Raw genomic sequence first — 12,453 nt, 5'->3', positions numbered from 1 at the left:
TCAAGTTTATTAAGGTCTATTTCCTCTAAATTTCTTAGTATCAATGCTTTCAACTTATAATATTCATAACTGTGTCTGAGCTTTATTCTTATTTTTGATTGGGTTTTACAAATAATTATTTTTTAGTCATCTTGAAATTATCATAACTCGACACCCTCTCTAATACAAATATATACACTAAATCAATCATTCGGCTAATTAATTATCAATTATGATTATTTTCAACATTCGGCAAAATAAAGAGGCTACAACTTTCTTAATTGGAAACCCTGTTCCTTGTTTTAGCTTTTTATTTTATTTTTCATTTCTTTTTTGAATTCATTATCATTAACATTAACATTATCCTAAAGAGATAACAATAATAATATCAGCATTAAATATTACATCACAATGAATCCTCGAGATCAAAAAAATATTGGACAATTCTCTACAATTGACCTTGGAAATCGTCATTCACATTCCTCTCAGGCGGAAACCCAAGCTCAGCAAAGCTGGAAACACTCTACTAGTTCATTCAAACCTGTCATAAATGCACACACACTAGAACAATCTGAAATGAACTCTAATGATAATACAATCATTGACCAAGGAAATTATTCAACAACAACAACAGCAGCAGCAGCAGCAGCAGAGACAGCAACGACTAGGAAATCAAACGCTACCCAAAATCCACGCCGTACTAGAATCACCAGAGCTTGTAAGCCTTTTATCAAATTCAATTAAACCAAATAAAAAAAAAGCGATAAGAATATATAAAAAGAGCATAAAACGTTTAATGAATAAGGATAATTAAATAAAAATGACAAAGCAAAAAAACCCAAAAATAAATAAATAAGTATATAATATTTGTGGTTAAAATATCATTAAATATTATTAATACTATATATCAGTAATAATTAACATGATTGTCTTGTAGGTGATACTTGTAGGCGAAAGAAGATAAAGTAAATCATAATTTTTAACCCTTGATCTCAACTAAAGAAGAAGAAAAAACATGTTGCATTAATCTTTTTATTTTACTTTTCTCCCTTTCTCCCATTTTAATATTGTTGCTATACTTGCTCTAGATGTGATGTCGATAATACACATCCTTGTTCGACATGCAGGCAGTATGAATGGGAATGCACATTTAATAACGTAAGAAATATTTTTAAACAGCCATATAGGCACAAACACCTATAACTTATAAAACTTTTGATCCCTTAATATTTTTAAACTATTATAGACTACCAAAAAGAGAGGTCCGCCAAAAGGGTAAATTGAAAACCAAAATTGTGCCAGAATATATGGATCTAGATATACAAAAGAACGAACGAAATATAAAGCAATTTTCTAATGATAATAGCTGTTGCTTTAATACGCATTATTATTCTCTAAATCCATTCTAGTTACATCGAAAGTTTGGAGATGCGTTTAAAAAAGATGGAAAAACTTCTAGAAAATATCCAACCAGGTCATCAGGATGATACCGATAAACCTTCCAACAAACGTCAACGATCTCAGTCATTTGTGTCAACCGAAGAAGGCTCAGAAGAATCCTCGATTGAAAAATCTAACCAACAACACCACAGCCACTCGATGTCCCCAAGTATCTATAACAACAACAACAACAATGGTTCTCCATATTCCGAAACCAGCTCAAGTGTACAAGCATTATCTGATGCCGGCTCTCCTGTTTTGCCGTCCATTGATAGTATGGTCTGTACAATGGAAACGGCTAAAAACAAAGTTATACGATATCACGGTAGTTCCTCAGGCTACTATATAGTTGGAAATATACTTTCTGGTCAACAAACTAATAAACAGGATGAAACAGCAACAACAGCAACAAAAAAATTACCATCAGTATTAAAGCCACCATCAGCATCAGCATCAACATTAACATCAACACCATCATTAGTCTCAGCATCAACATCAGCATCAACATTAGTATCAGCAGCAGGAGAAAGAGGAAAAGAAACCCCGCTACCATTTGAGGAACAATCGGGACGAAATGGACCGTATGGGCCGACAAGAAGCAACTCAAAATCCAACACACACACTGCATATTCGCATTCACATTCACAAGCACAAGCACAAGCACAAACACAAACACAAACACACCCGTACATATATAATCAAGAAGTACCTCTCTTGCCAACCTACAATGGAACCTACAGACTACGCAAGCTCAATAAATTTGACGAAGATATGGTATTTATCAGAGACGCTACTGAAGCTGAGCATGCCTGTCAAAGAGAGGTGGATAAGCAAGACACAATTGACGATCTTGTCCCTCGTTCTGTGTTACGAGCACTGGCTCAAGTGTAAGCTTAATTAATTTATTTATATATATATATTTCTCGTCTATAAAACAAATACACAAACATATAAATATACTTATATACAATTTTCTTTAGTTATTTTGAAATACCTCATCCTACTCTACCAATTCTGGATAAAGATGATTACATGAATTCGTTAGATGGACGGTCATCGCCGCCTCCAGCCCCACTCTTGACATACTCAATCTGCCTTTATGCTTGTTTCTTGATTCAATCAGACGATCCTTTGTTTAAAAATGCAGGAATGGAGAGGGACGTGATCTTCAGTACCTTGCTTGAGAAGTCCGCAAAATTGGTTCGAAAAGAGTATCTGGTTCCTCGAATAGCTAATATACAGGCCCTGATCTTACTCTGCGCTCATCCGACCTACTCTGGTAACACACACCGTTGTTGGATAATGGCTGGTATGGCTGTCAGAATGGTAAGAATATTAATTTATATATATACAAATTATGTACATAAAGAATCTCATCATAATTCATTTTTCTGGTTTCGTTGTTGTTTATGGTAGGCTCAGGACCTGGGTTTACATCGTACATTTTCTTCGACAAAGATATCGGAAGAGGTGCACGAACAGAGAAAGCGGCTGTGGTATAGTGTTTATGTGACCGACCGTTGGTGCTGTGCAGTGATGGGAAGACCTCTGGCAATTGCCGATTCAGATTGCGATATTGATTTGCCAAGACTTTATGGAAGTACCGACGAACGTAAAAACAAGATGGATTACGTTTTGTTTGTGAATTTTGTCAAACTTTCGGGTATTCTGGGCGAAGTGCTGCGCCGGATATACTCTCCAAAGGCTAAATCTGTGGGATACAAGACAGCGTCAATGGAACAAACGGCCTACAGTTTACAACGGATGTTGAACGAATGGTTCGACCAATTACCCGAACAGTATCGTATCACCTGTGAGGACCTCGAAGGAATCAAAAAACAAAAATACAGTAACAATATCAATGGTGGAAATGGTGCCGGTAACTATCATTACTCTGGTCCAAAAAACCTCTATGATGGTGGATGTATTACGGCATGCTATTGCGCTGTTGTCATCCTACTCCATCGCCCTTTTATCGCGTTGGAAAACAGTGACGGTGCAAAGGCGCAGGTATACGCAGAAGCTATGCAACGTTGCACCAAGATGGCCAAAATAACAATTGACATTGCACGAGTGCTACCGAGCATAGCAATTACTAGATTTGGATGGAACTTTGCTGGTGAGTGGGGCTTTTAATTTTTTCTCTTCTTTTGACTTTGAACATCTTTGTATTCATGTATTTATTTGTTTGCTTGTGTTTGTTTGTTTCTGTGTATATTACAAGCTTATTCCATATATCAGGCTGTATTGATACATATTTACAATTGTATGAGCAATGATCCAAAAGTGGAATCATTGGCATGCGAGTACATTCGTATCAGTATGGAAGAGTGTGTGGGACCCTTGACAAGAGACATTCCATATGGCCCTCCAATAATCAGCCTCTTGACAAAATTAATGAGTATTGTGGGAGTAGATGCAAATGGCGTTAGATACACTCCAAGGGCTCCACCACACGGTTTTGACAAAACCAAACCTCAAGCTCAAGCTCAACCCCAAACTCAACCCCAGACTCAAACTCAAGAACAAGCTCAAGCTCAAGAACAAGCTCATGCCCAAGCACAAGCTCATGCCCAAGCACAAGCACAAGCTCATGCCCAAGCTCAAGCTCAAGCTCATGCCCAAGCTCAAGCTCAACTTCAAGCCCAGGCTCAAGCCCAAGCCCAAGCCCAAACACGACAGGAACATGGCGGGAATGAATATGCTTCGCAAACATTATCGTTTAAGGATTACAGATCTCCGAAAATGATGAGTGTACAACACATTATCTCTGATGTACAAGAGGAGCCTCAGCAACATCCATTTTACCAGCCACAACAGACACTAGCAAACAACATGTATCAAACCCAGAACCAAAACCAAAACCAACAACAACAAGAAAATAATAATAAGAATAGTAGTAGTAGTAGTAATAGCAATAGTAACGTTACAGCCGGTGATAGCAATGGTAATGGTATCATTGGTACCAGTGCTGGTACTAGTGCTGGTACTGGAACTGGAACTGGAACTGGCAATGGTACTGGCATTGGCACTGGTACTGGTTTATGTGGTTCGGAAGAGCAGGATTCCTGGTTATTTGGAGGTCCTTGTTCGGTAACCCAGGCTACGTGGCAACAACTCTTCTCATCTACTGGTGCTCCGTTTGTGGATGAAACTAATAACGGTTCCCAATGTAAGTGGAAAAAGAATTAGGCTTTTTTTTTTCTTTTTTTACTTTATTTTATATTACATGTATATATATATATGTTTGGAAGTTTTCTCACCCACAAACCATAATATAAATTATCTTGGATTAGGTTGGGAGAACATCTTCTTTGACAATATACAGTCTTTTGGTGAACCAAATGGCAACAGCTTATTTATGCAATAACCTTAATAATTGTAATAATTGTAATAATTGTAATAATTGTAATAATTGTAATAAACATCTTTCCTTTATACATATTTATACATCTTTATATATATATGTACGTATGTATTTCATTTTAATACAACTTAGCAACAAATAGGTTCATTCTTTTCTTTCTCCCGCACGTGACTTGTACATGGTAAAGCTTAAAAAAGCGATCGGGGCAAAGAATCTATTAAAAATATAATAAAATAAAAAATAAAATAAAAGAATAAAAGAAATCCAAACCTCGTCAACTCCTGCGCTTTTCCCTCTTTTTTATATTTTTCATTACTTTTCTTCTTACACAGTAAAATAGAAGAACAATAAGCCAACTATACCAAACCAAACAAACAAGCAAACAATAGCATAAATGACAGAAAACTACTATCACAGTTACAGCAGAACTAGTAACTTCCCTCCTAGTGAGGGTTACGGTGATTATACTGAAGAAACGCGCGAAGAGTCTGAAGATGGAACCACAACCTATCACTATACAAAGGTAAAAAAGAAAAAGAAAAAGAAAAAAAGGGGAAAATATCGCGTACCTTTTCTCTTTTTCACAGTAACAACACCAATATCAACAATAGCAGCAAAGAATCTCACCATTCAAAAATTTACAAAAACCCATCTAGACATACACTACTACTACTTCTTCAAACTACACTACTTCTGAAGGCTCATACTCATACGGGATTCCGGTCGGTGGCCATGGCAGGTTACACAACGGTTACTCTGTCCCGACCGATACGGAAGAGGAAGAGGAGGAAGATCCCGAGTCCACTTACACCCGTCCTACTCTGAAGAGTTCTGAAGATTCATTAGGTAAACAAAAAGAAAAGCAACTACCATTACCATCGTTATCTTTTTCTCTTTTTACTCTGTGGTCTGTAGCTGAGAAGCAGATTCTTATTTGGTCTAGTAGAAGTATAAAATATATAATAATCATGATGGCTTATTTTTTCGCCTTTTAACCGAGACCCCCCAAAATAAGAAAGAGAAAAAAGAGAAAAAAATGCCTCGTTTTGTTGCTGATTTTAGATTATTATTTTGCTTTTTGAAATTCTCATGTAGCACGATATCATGAAGAGCACCAGTCGTCAGGCGATGAAGTGTTTTTGCATGTTCGCCATGATTTGAAAAACCAGCCCCCTCCATCATTTGAGCTCTCAAATTGCAAGTATTACAATATGGTTGTTATGTGTACAATGCGCGTATATGCACATGCATTCATAATTATAATCATATAATTCCATTTATTAAACCGTATTGTTTTGATAATCAACTAGGTCAAGGAAAGAAGAGAGCCCTTTTGATTGGTATCAATTACACTGGCACACCCAACGAGTTAAAAGGTAAAAAAAAAAAAGAGAAGAACATAGTGATAATGCAATACAAGTTGAGCAAAAAAGAAATTAACTATAGATAATAAATAAATTAAAAACATTTAGGATGTATCAATGATGTTCATAATGTTAAGAACTTCTTGACAACCCTATACGGATTTCAAGAAGAGGACATGGTAATCTTGACTGATGATCAAGAAGAACCACAGCTTATTCCAACCAGGGCCAACATTTTGGCAGCTATGGAATGGCTTGTTCATGATGCCAACCCTAATGACTCGTAAGTTTACAAAAAAAACACACCATCCCCCTTGATTTTCATTTTTCTTCGTCTATATTATAAAATGGTGATAATTATATACTAACGTTGTAAAATCCAAACAAAAAATATATAGATTTTTCTTTCACTACAGTGGTCATGGTGGTAGTGTAAGTTGATTGAATATTTTGGTTTAAAGATTAAATATATATATGATTAATTAATCCGTAAATATGTATGTATGTGTGTGGTTTCAATAGGTCAAGGATATCAGTGGTGATGAAGATGATGGCTATGATGAGACAATTTATCCAGTCGACTTTCAAGAATTTGATGGCGAATCCGGTCAGATTATTGACGATGTAAATATATAAGATATAAAATGGGTTAGGCTGTAAGAAAGACAAGCAGAGTATAATAGAGTATAATAGAGTATAATAGTAGAGAAAAGAGCGTAAAAAAAATAAGATAAGATAAGAAAAGTAGTATATTGGAGAGTGTTTTTTTACTCTTGCTTTCAAGTGGTCAAAGGATATTAACCTTTTACTTCTTCTTTTTAAATGATAAAAAAAAGGATATGCACGATATTATGGTGAGACCATTGTGTGCTGGATGTCGATTGACCGCAATCTTTGACAGCTGCCACTCGGCCACTGCACTTGACCTTCCATACATTTACTCTACACACGGTGTCATCAAAGAGATGAATCTTTTCAAGGATGCTGGCAAGGGTCTGCTTACTGCTGGTGTGGCATATCTTCAGGGTGACAAGATGGGAGCATTTTCTTCGATGAAGGACACAGCCATGAGACTGTTCAATGCTCGTGATGTTGGAGAGCAAAACAGACAGCAGAACAGTTCTCCTGCAGATGTTATCATGTTTTCAGGGTAAGAAGAAAGGAAGGAACAAAGAAAAAGAACGGTCAGTTGATTTATTGATTTTATTGAATATTTTTTCTAGATGTAAAGACGATCAAACTTCTGCAGATAGTCAAGAGGCAGGAAAGGCTACCGGTGCCATGAGTTATGCATTTACTTGTAAGTTTTGTTTGTTGTTGTTGTTGTTGTTGTAAACTTCTTTCTAAATCAGCTTTATGCATTATGTCTTATTCTAGCTACTCTTCGAGAAAACCCCAACCAATCATACCACATGCTGTTGAACAGCGTTCGCGACATCTTGCGAAACAAATATGAGCAACGTCCTCAGATGAGCTCTTCTCATCCTATTGATGTCAACCTTATGTTTGTCTGTTAAATAATGATATATATATATAAATAGTAATAATAGTAATAATAATAATAAAATACCTCTTAACCTCTCTTATATAAATATAAATATATATGAATTATCCTTCTTGAATTAACTTGTATTAAACAGAACATTTACAGCCAAATATATAGATTATTATTATTATTATTATTTTGAGGGAAAGGATGATGCTGGTATGGAAGCCGTTTATCCACAGCTGCTTGTATGTGTTTTACTTTATTGGTAATATGGGCATACTTTAGCCCGAATAGTCTATTCTATTCTAAGAGCCCGATTGTACCTTTATAAAAATACAATTATGACACCAGTAACCTATTTAAGAATTTTCCTGGACATTCAAGCTAATATCCACGCAATTGGGCTACGGAAATACGATATACCGATTCTTGCTATACATTATATTTATCATTGGCACTTTTTATTATTCTTCCTCTGTTTATTTGAATAATGGTAATTATAGCTATGGAAAATAAGAAGGTAATGTTGACCTTTTCTTTGATTTTTTTAAAAGAGTAATAATAACTAATTACCATGGAAACGGGCCAAAGAAAAGAATCGGCCAAATATAAATATATATATAGGCTATGATGTACATTATCATAATCATCATCATCATCATCATCTTTGACTGCGATTTGTGCAAAAAAAGTAAAAAAATAAAAATAAAAAACAGTATTGTACTAAATATCTTCATTTACTTTGAGACCATTTGTGTGGGGCACATGTACACCTTCCAGATACACCACTGGCTGCTACGTAATAAATAGATAGATAAGTATTTCTCATAATTGTCTGGACCTTCTACTATTTATGACATGGCTTTGACTTTGACTTTGACTTTGACTTTGGACTTGGGCTTAGGCTGGTACAATACATCGTGTATTTAAATATACATATACTAGCTGCTAAATATCCTACACAATTAAATACTTCTTTGGACAAGCTGAACTATCTTGAATGTTATAACATTATTATAAGTATTATCAGTACTATTGTGATTCTCAAAAAAAAAAGAAGAGACAAAACAATTTATCTATACTAAGTTATCATATGTGCAGTATGATTTCAAAAGAGAGAAAGGAAGGAAGAGCTAGCAATCCTGTTCTTTAGATCGTGGCACAAATTGCTTTGCTTGTAATCAAGAAAGATATAGAGCAACATAGAACATTTCTATTCGTACTTTCCATGTTTTCTCTCCCTCCTTCTCTCCCTTTCTTCTTTTATTATTCTTATTGGCATTGCTATTAATATGATAATCATAATGATCTTCTTCCTCTTCTTTCTTTCTATAAAATCTAGAAATTCCACACCAAATATGTGTTGAAATTAGTAGAATATAAAGAAGTTCTCTATTAATATTATCGCTTTTGAACAATAATCTGTGGTTTCCTGGGAAACATCCTCCTTTTCTCTCTATCTTTGTTTTCATTATTGGATATCTTTATTGATCTTCTACATGTATGTGCATGTATATATGTATGTATGTATGTGAGTAGCTAAGTCAATAGATATATATGTATATATATATATATATAGAATGATAAGCATTAGAGTAAACTAACGTAAAGTAAATAGGTGAGGGGAAAGGTAAGGGGGTGGAAAATGAATTGAATGGCATTGACTGGGATGAGGGAGATGGAGGTTTGCAATATTAGGTTTTGTTGGTCGTTTCACAGATGGCGCCATAATTTTTTTAAAAAAAAAAATTCAAATCCGCCATTTTGAAGATCCTATAAAAATAAAATTATGAAAGGAAGAAAAAAAGAAAGAAAAAAGTGCCTCGACCGCAATTCCTTTAAAACCAAAAAGCTAAAATCTTATATTTATATTTATTAGGTTTGATATATATGTGCGCGTATTTTTGTACTGATGCTTCGTGACAAAGTAGCTCTTTTCTTTGGTTCTTTAATTTTCTCACTATTGTGGTGTATATCATATACACTTTATAAACCTCATAAAAAATGCGCAAATATTTTAGTTATGATTTTCCACGCTGTACTTTTTAGAGAGAGAGAAAAAATATCTGTAATTGACTTGATAGTCTTTGGTATTGAGTATTCTAGAATCTTTATTTAGCTATGAAGAAAGAACCCCTGTAGAATTGTGTTGATTTTATTATAGTTATATCTTTTTGTATAATATCGACGATGCCATGTATTTGTTTGTTTGTGTGTTTGTGTGTTTGCTGTTATTCGTCAAGTCAAATTTCTTTATATATAAAGTATCTGGATTTACCTATTCTTATGTGTAATAAATATAAAATATTAAAGTATATTTATTTAAGATTTGAAGTTCTAGTGCCGATTTTTGGGACCATATCCAACCCTTGGTTTGTGGTTTTTTAAAATATACATATATACGTATATACAAGTCAGAAATAGGTAGATATTATATGATACGCCACAGTAATATATACATAAAAAAGATAGATAGATATAAAAATTATTTTATTTTACTTTATTTTATATTTCTTTCTTTTATTCTAATGTAGAAAAGAGTACTTTGTTGGTAAGGGTCTGGTACACAAAATTTGAATTTATAAATGAAATATTTAAATACAAAATAAAATAAATTAAACTGGGTTGGGTTTGGTTTGGTTGTTGCCTATACAAGGCCAGAACATTTATTTATCTATCTATCTAATCAAATATTAAATTATTCAATGTACTAGAGATTAATGTCATTTTGTAGTGCATTCTATCATAATTATCAATATAAACATATATATGTGTATGTATTACTATTAATTACCATTAATGACAAACAAGCTGTAAATATAAGTCTAATAGAGAATCACCTTATAATCTAGATATGTATATCATTTATAGTTAAAGACAAACCAAGAGTAATATATATATATATATTAAAGAGCAAGAAGAAGAAAGTGGCGGTGGTGGTGGTGGTGAATATAACAAACTGTAGTTGAATTATTTTTAATTTAGTGTTTGTTGTTTTTTGTGGCAAATAATAATAATACCATATTCCTTTACTTTACTTTACTTTACTTTTATATATTTTATATTTAATATATCAAATACAAAAGGAGGGGTGGTTATAGGAGGTCTGTTTCAAATTAATAGTAATATATAAATTTATTTATTTACTTAAATGAATAAATGAATGGATTAACAAAAAATAGTAAATTTCTTGTCCAAGGTCAGTCCAAAATAACTTTTTTTTGTGTGTGTGTGGCTTTACTTTACTTTTTCTTTTTCATGACAGAATTATATACCAATAATTATATATAAATATTATTCTTTTGAGACGATTGGTTCCAATATCCATTATTACAGCACAGGCCACTATATTTCTGCCTGCCATTTCTTCTCTTTTTTTGGTGTTTTCTGTTCAAACAATATTTTGATAGTTGAAGTGGGATACACAAAGACCTGGTAGATTACCTAAAGAAGTAGTTGTGCAAGAGATATTTGAGTACCACACGATCGTTAAATAAATTACATTTGTATATTTGTCTTATATAATAACAAAGACAGGTAGAAAATGAATAGAAATACAAAACAAAGAGTAGAATAAGATGGGGATTGTGCTGCATTTTTTTTATTGATAGGGTAATGTACTATATTTTATATATATATTTTATTGCGTTTAATGAACAGCATGGAAACCATGGTGATTCAAATGACCAATAAAGAATACATATAGATTGATAGACTATTCTTAATTGAAATTGATATTCCTAATTGATGAAAAATGAATATATATAAAAGAATCTTTAGTAGCCGGGAATACCAAATTCTTCAATTTTTTTCTTAGTCTCCATGGCAATATATAAAGTCATCAAGGGTCCAGGCTACTAAAAAGAAATATATCACTAGCTTACAGCTCCTACTTTATTTTAATTGAAATATATATATAGCCGAAAAGAAGGTTTTCATGTTCAATATACCAAAAGTAAAGTAAAGACCAAAATTATATATATTTTCAAATATATGTATGTAAGAAAGAAAAATGGAATTGACTGTTTACAAGTCAAGTCATTCCAGATTTTGTGCTTTGGTCTGTCTAGTAAAAAAAAAGAGGGTTTTTTTGTTGTTGAAATTCAAGACAGAGAATAGGAAATACATACTATTTTTGGCTTTAGAATGAATATGATACCAACCTTCTTGTTCAACCATTGACCAACTCAGAAATACATCACCAAAAAAAAACTTTATACACCTTTTTTTTGTGGTTGTTCAACAACTCTAGAGACAACCAGGGAATCCAGCACGTGTAATACTAGATTTGATCTCTTTTAAGACTGCGCTATTATTATTATTATTATTATTATTTTTATTTATTCATTATTTATCATTATTTATAAAGTAGTAGTGTATTATGGACTTATGAATTGTGGATTATGAATAATAAATTATGAATTGTGAGGTATTATATAGTCATTATCTTGTGATTGTGGTCATAGACGCGAGAATGTAGGTATAATTTGTATATTGATTTGTTGAAAGCAAGTACAATAATGCAATGATGTCTGTGTATATTAAAATAGAAGCAGTAATTTGTATCTGATCTCTTCTTCATATACATACATATAAAAAAATGTATTCTGGGACACAGTGGAATGAGTGGAAGATAACAACCCGGGGAAATGGGTCAACACCACGATTAGTAAACTACAAACACAAATATATCTTCATTACAGGGCGGACGTGTAAAATCCACAAAAGTTGGCTTCTTTATACTTTTTATACAAACCTATATATAAATGCGTGCCGGGATATTTTGTATAGAAAAGAATGTGATTGTTTCAAAA

At 33.2% G+C, this 12,453-nt stretch overlaps 2 protein-coding genes across 2 annotated transcripts; both read left to right on the top strand.

Annotated features, from left to right (window-relative positions):
- Positions 1-2,895: 2,895 nt before the first annotated feature.
- PHYBLDRAFT_103448 (fungal-specific transcription factor) lies at positions 2,896-3,117 on the top strand (the record flags this gene model as incomplete). Its single annotated transcript, XM_018427766.1, has 1 exon — positions 2,896-3,117. A coding segment is annotated over one exon (222 nt), but the record flags the coding sequence as incomplete, so codon positions are not given.
- A 2,063-nt stretch (positions 3,118-5,180) lies between these two features.
- PHYBLDRAFT_155470 (hypothetical protein) lies at positions 5,181-7,667 on the top strand (the record flags this gene model as incomplete). The annotated part of the gene is made up of 9 exons (XM_018433409.1): positions 5,181-5,309; positions 5,905-5,983; positions 6,097-6,162; positions 6,259-6,433; positions 6,549-6,582; positions 6,673-6,774; positions 6,987-7,300; positions 7,374-7,450; positions 7,528-7,667. The coding sequence occupies 9 exons, from the start codon at positions 5,181-5,183 to the stop codon at positions 7,665-7,667; spliced, it is 1,116 nt and encodes a 371-aa protein (XP_018291492.1).
- Positions 7,668-12,453: the final 4,786 nt, after the last annotated feature.

This window comes from Phycomyces blakesleeanus (assembly GCF_001638985.1).
Source record: "Phycomyces blakesleeanus NRRL 1555(-) unplaced genomic scaffold PHYBLscaffold_11, whole genome shotgun sequence".
In the NCBI taxonomy this organism is placed as follows: domain Eukaryota; kingdom Fungi; phylum Mucoromycota; class Mucoromycetes; order Mucorales; family Phycomycetaceae; genus Phycomyces; species Phycomyces blakesleeanus.
Note: the sequence above shows the minus strand (reverse complement) of the source record. Positions and strands in the feature narration are given on the sequence as shown.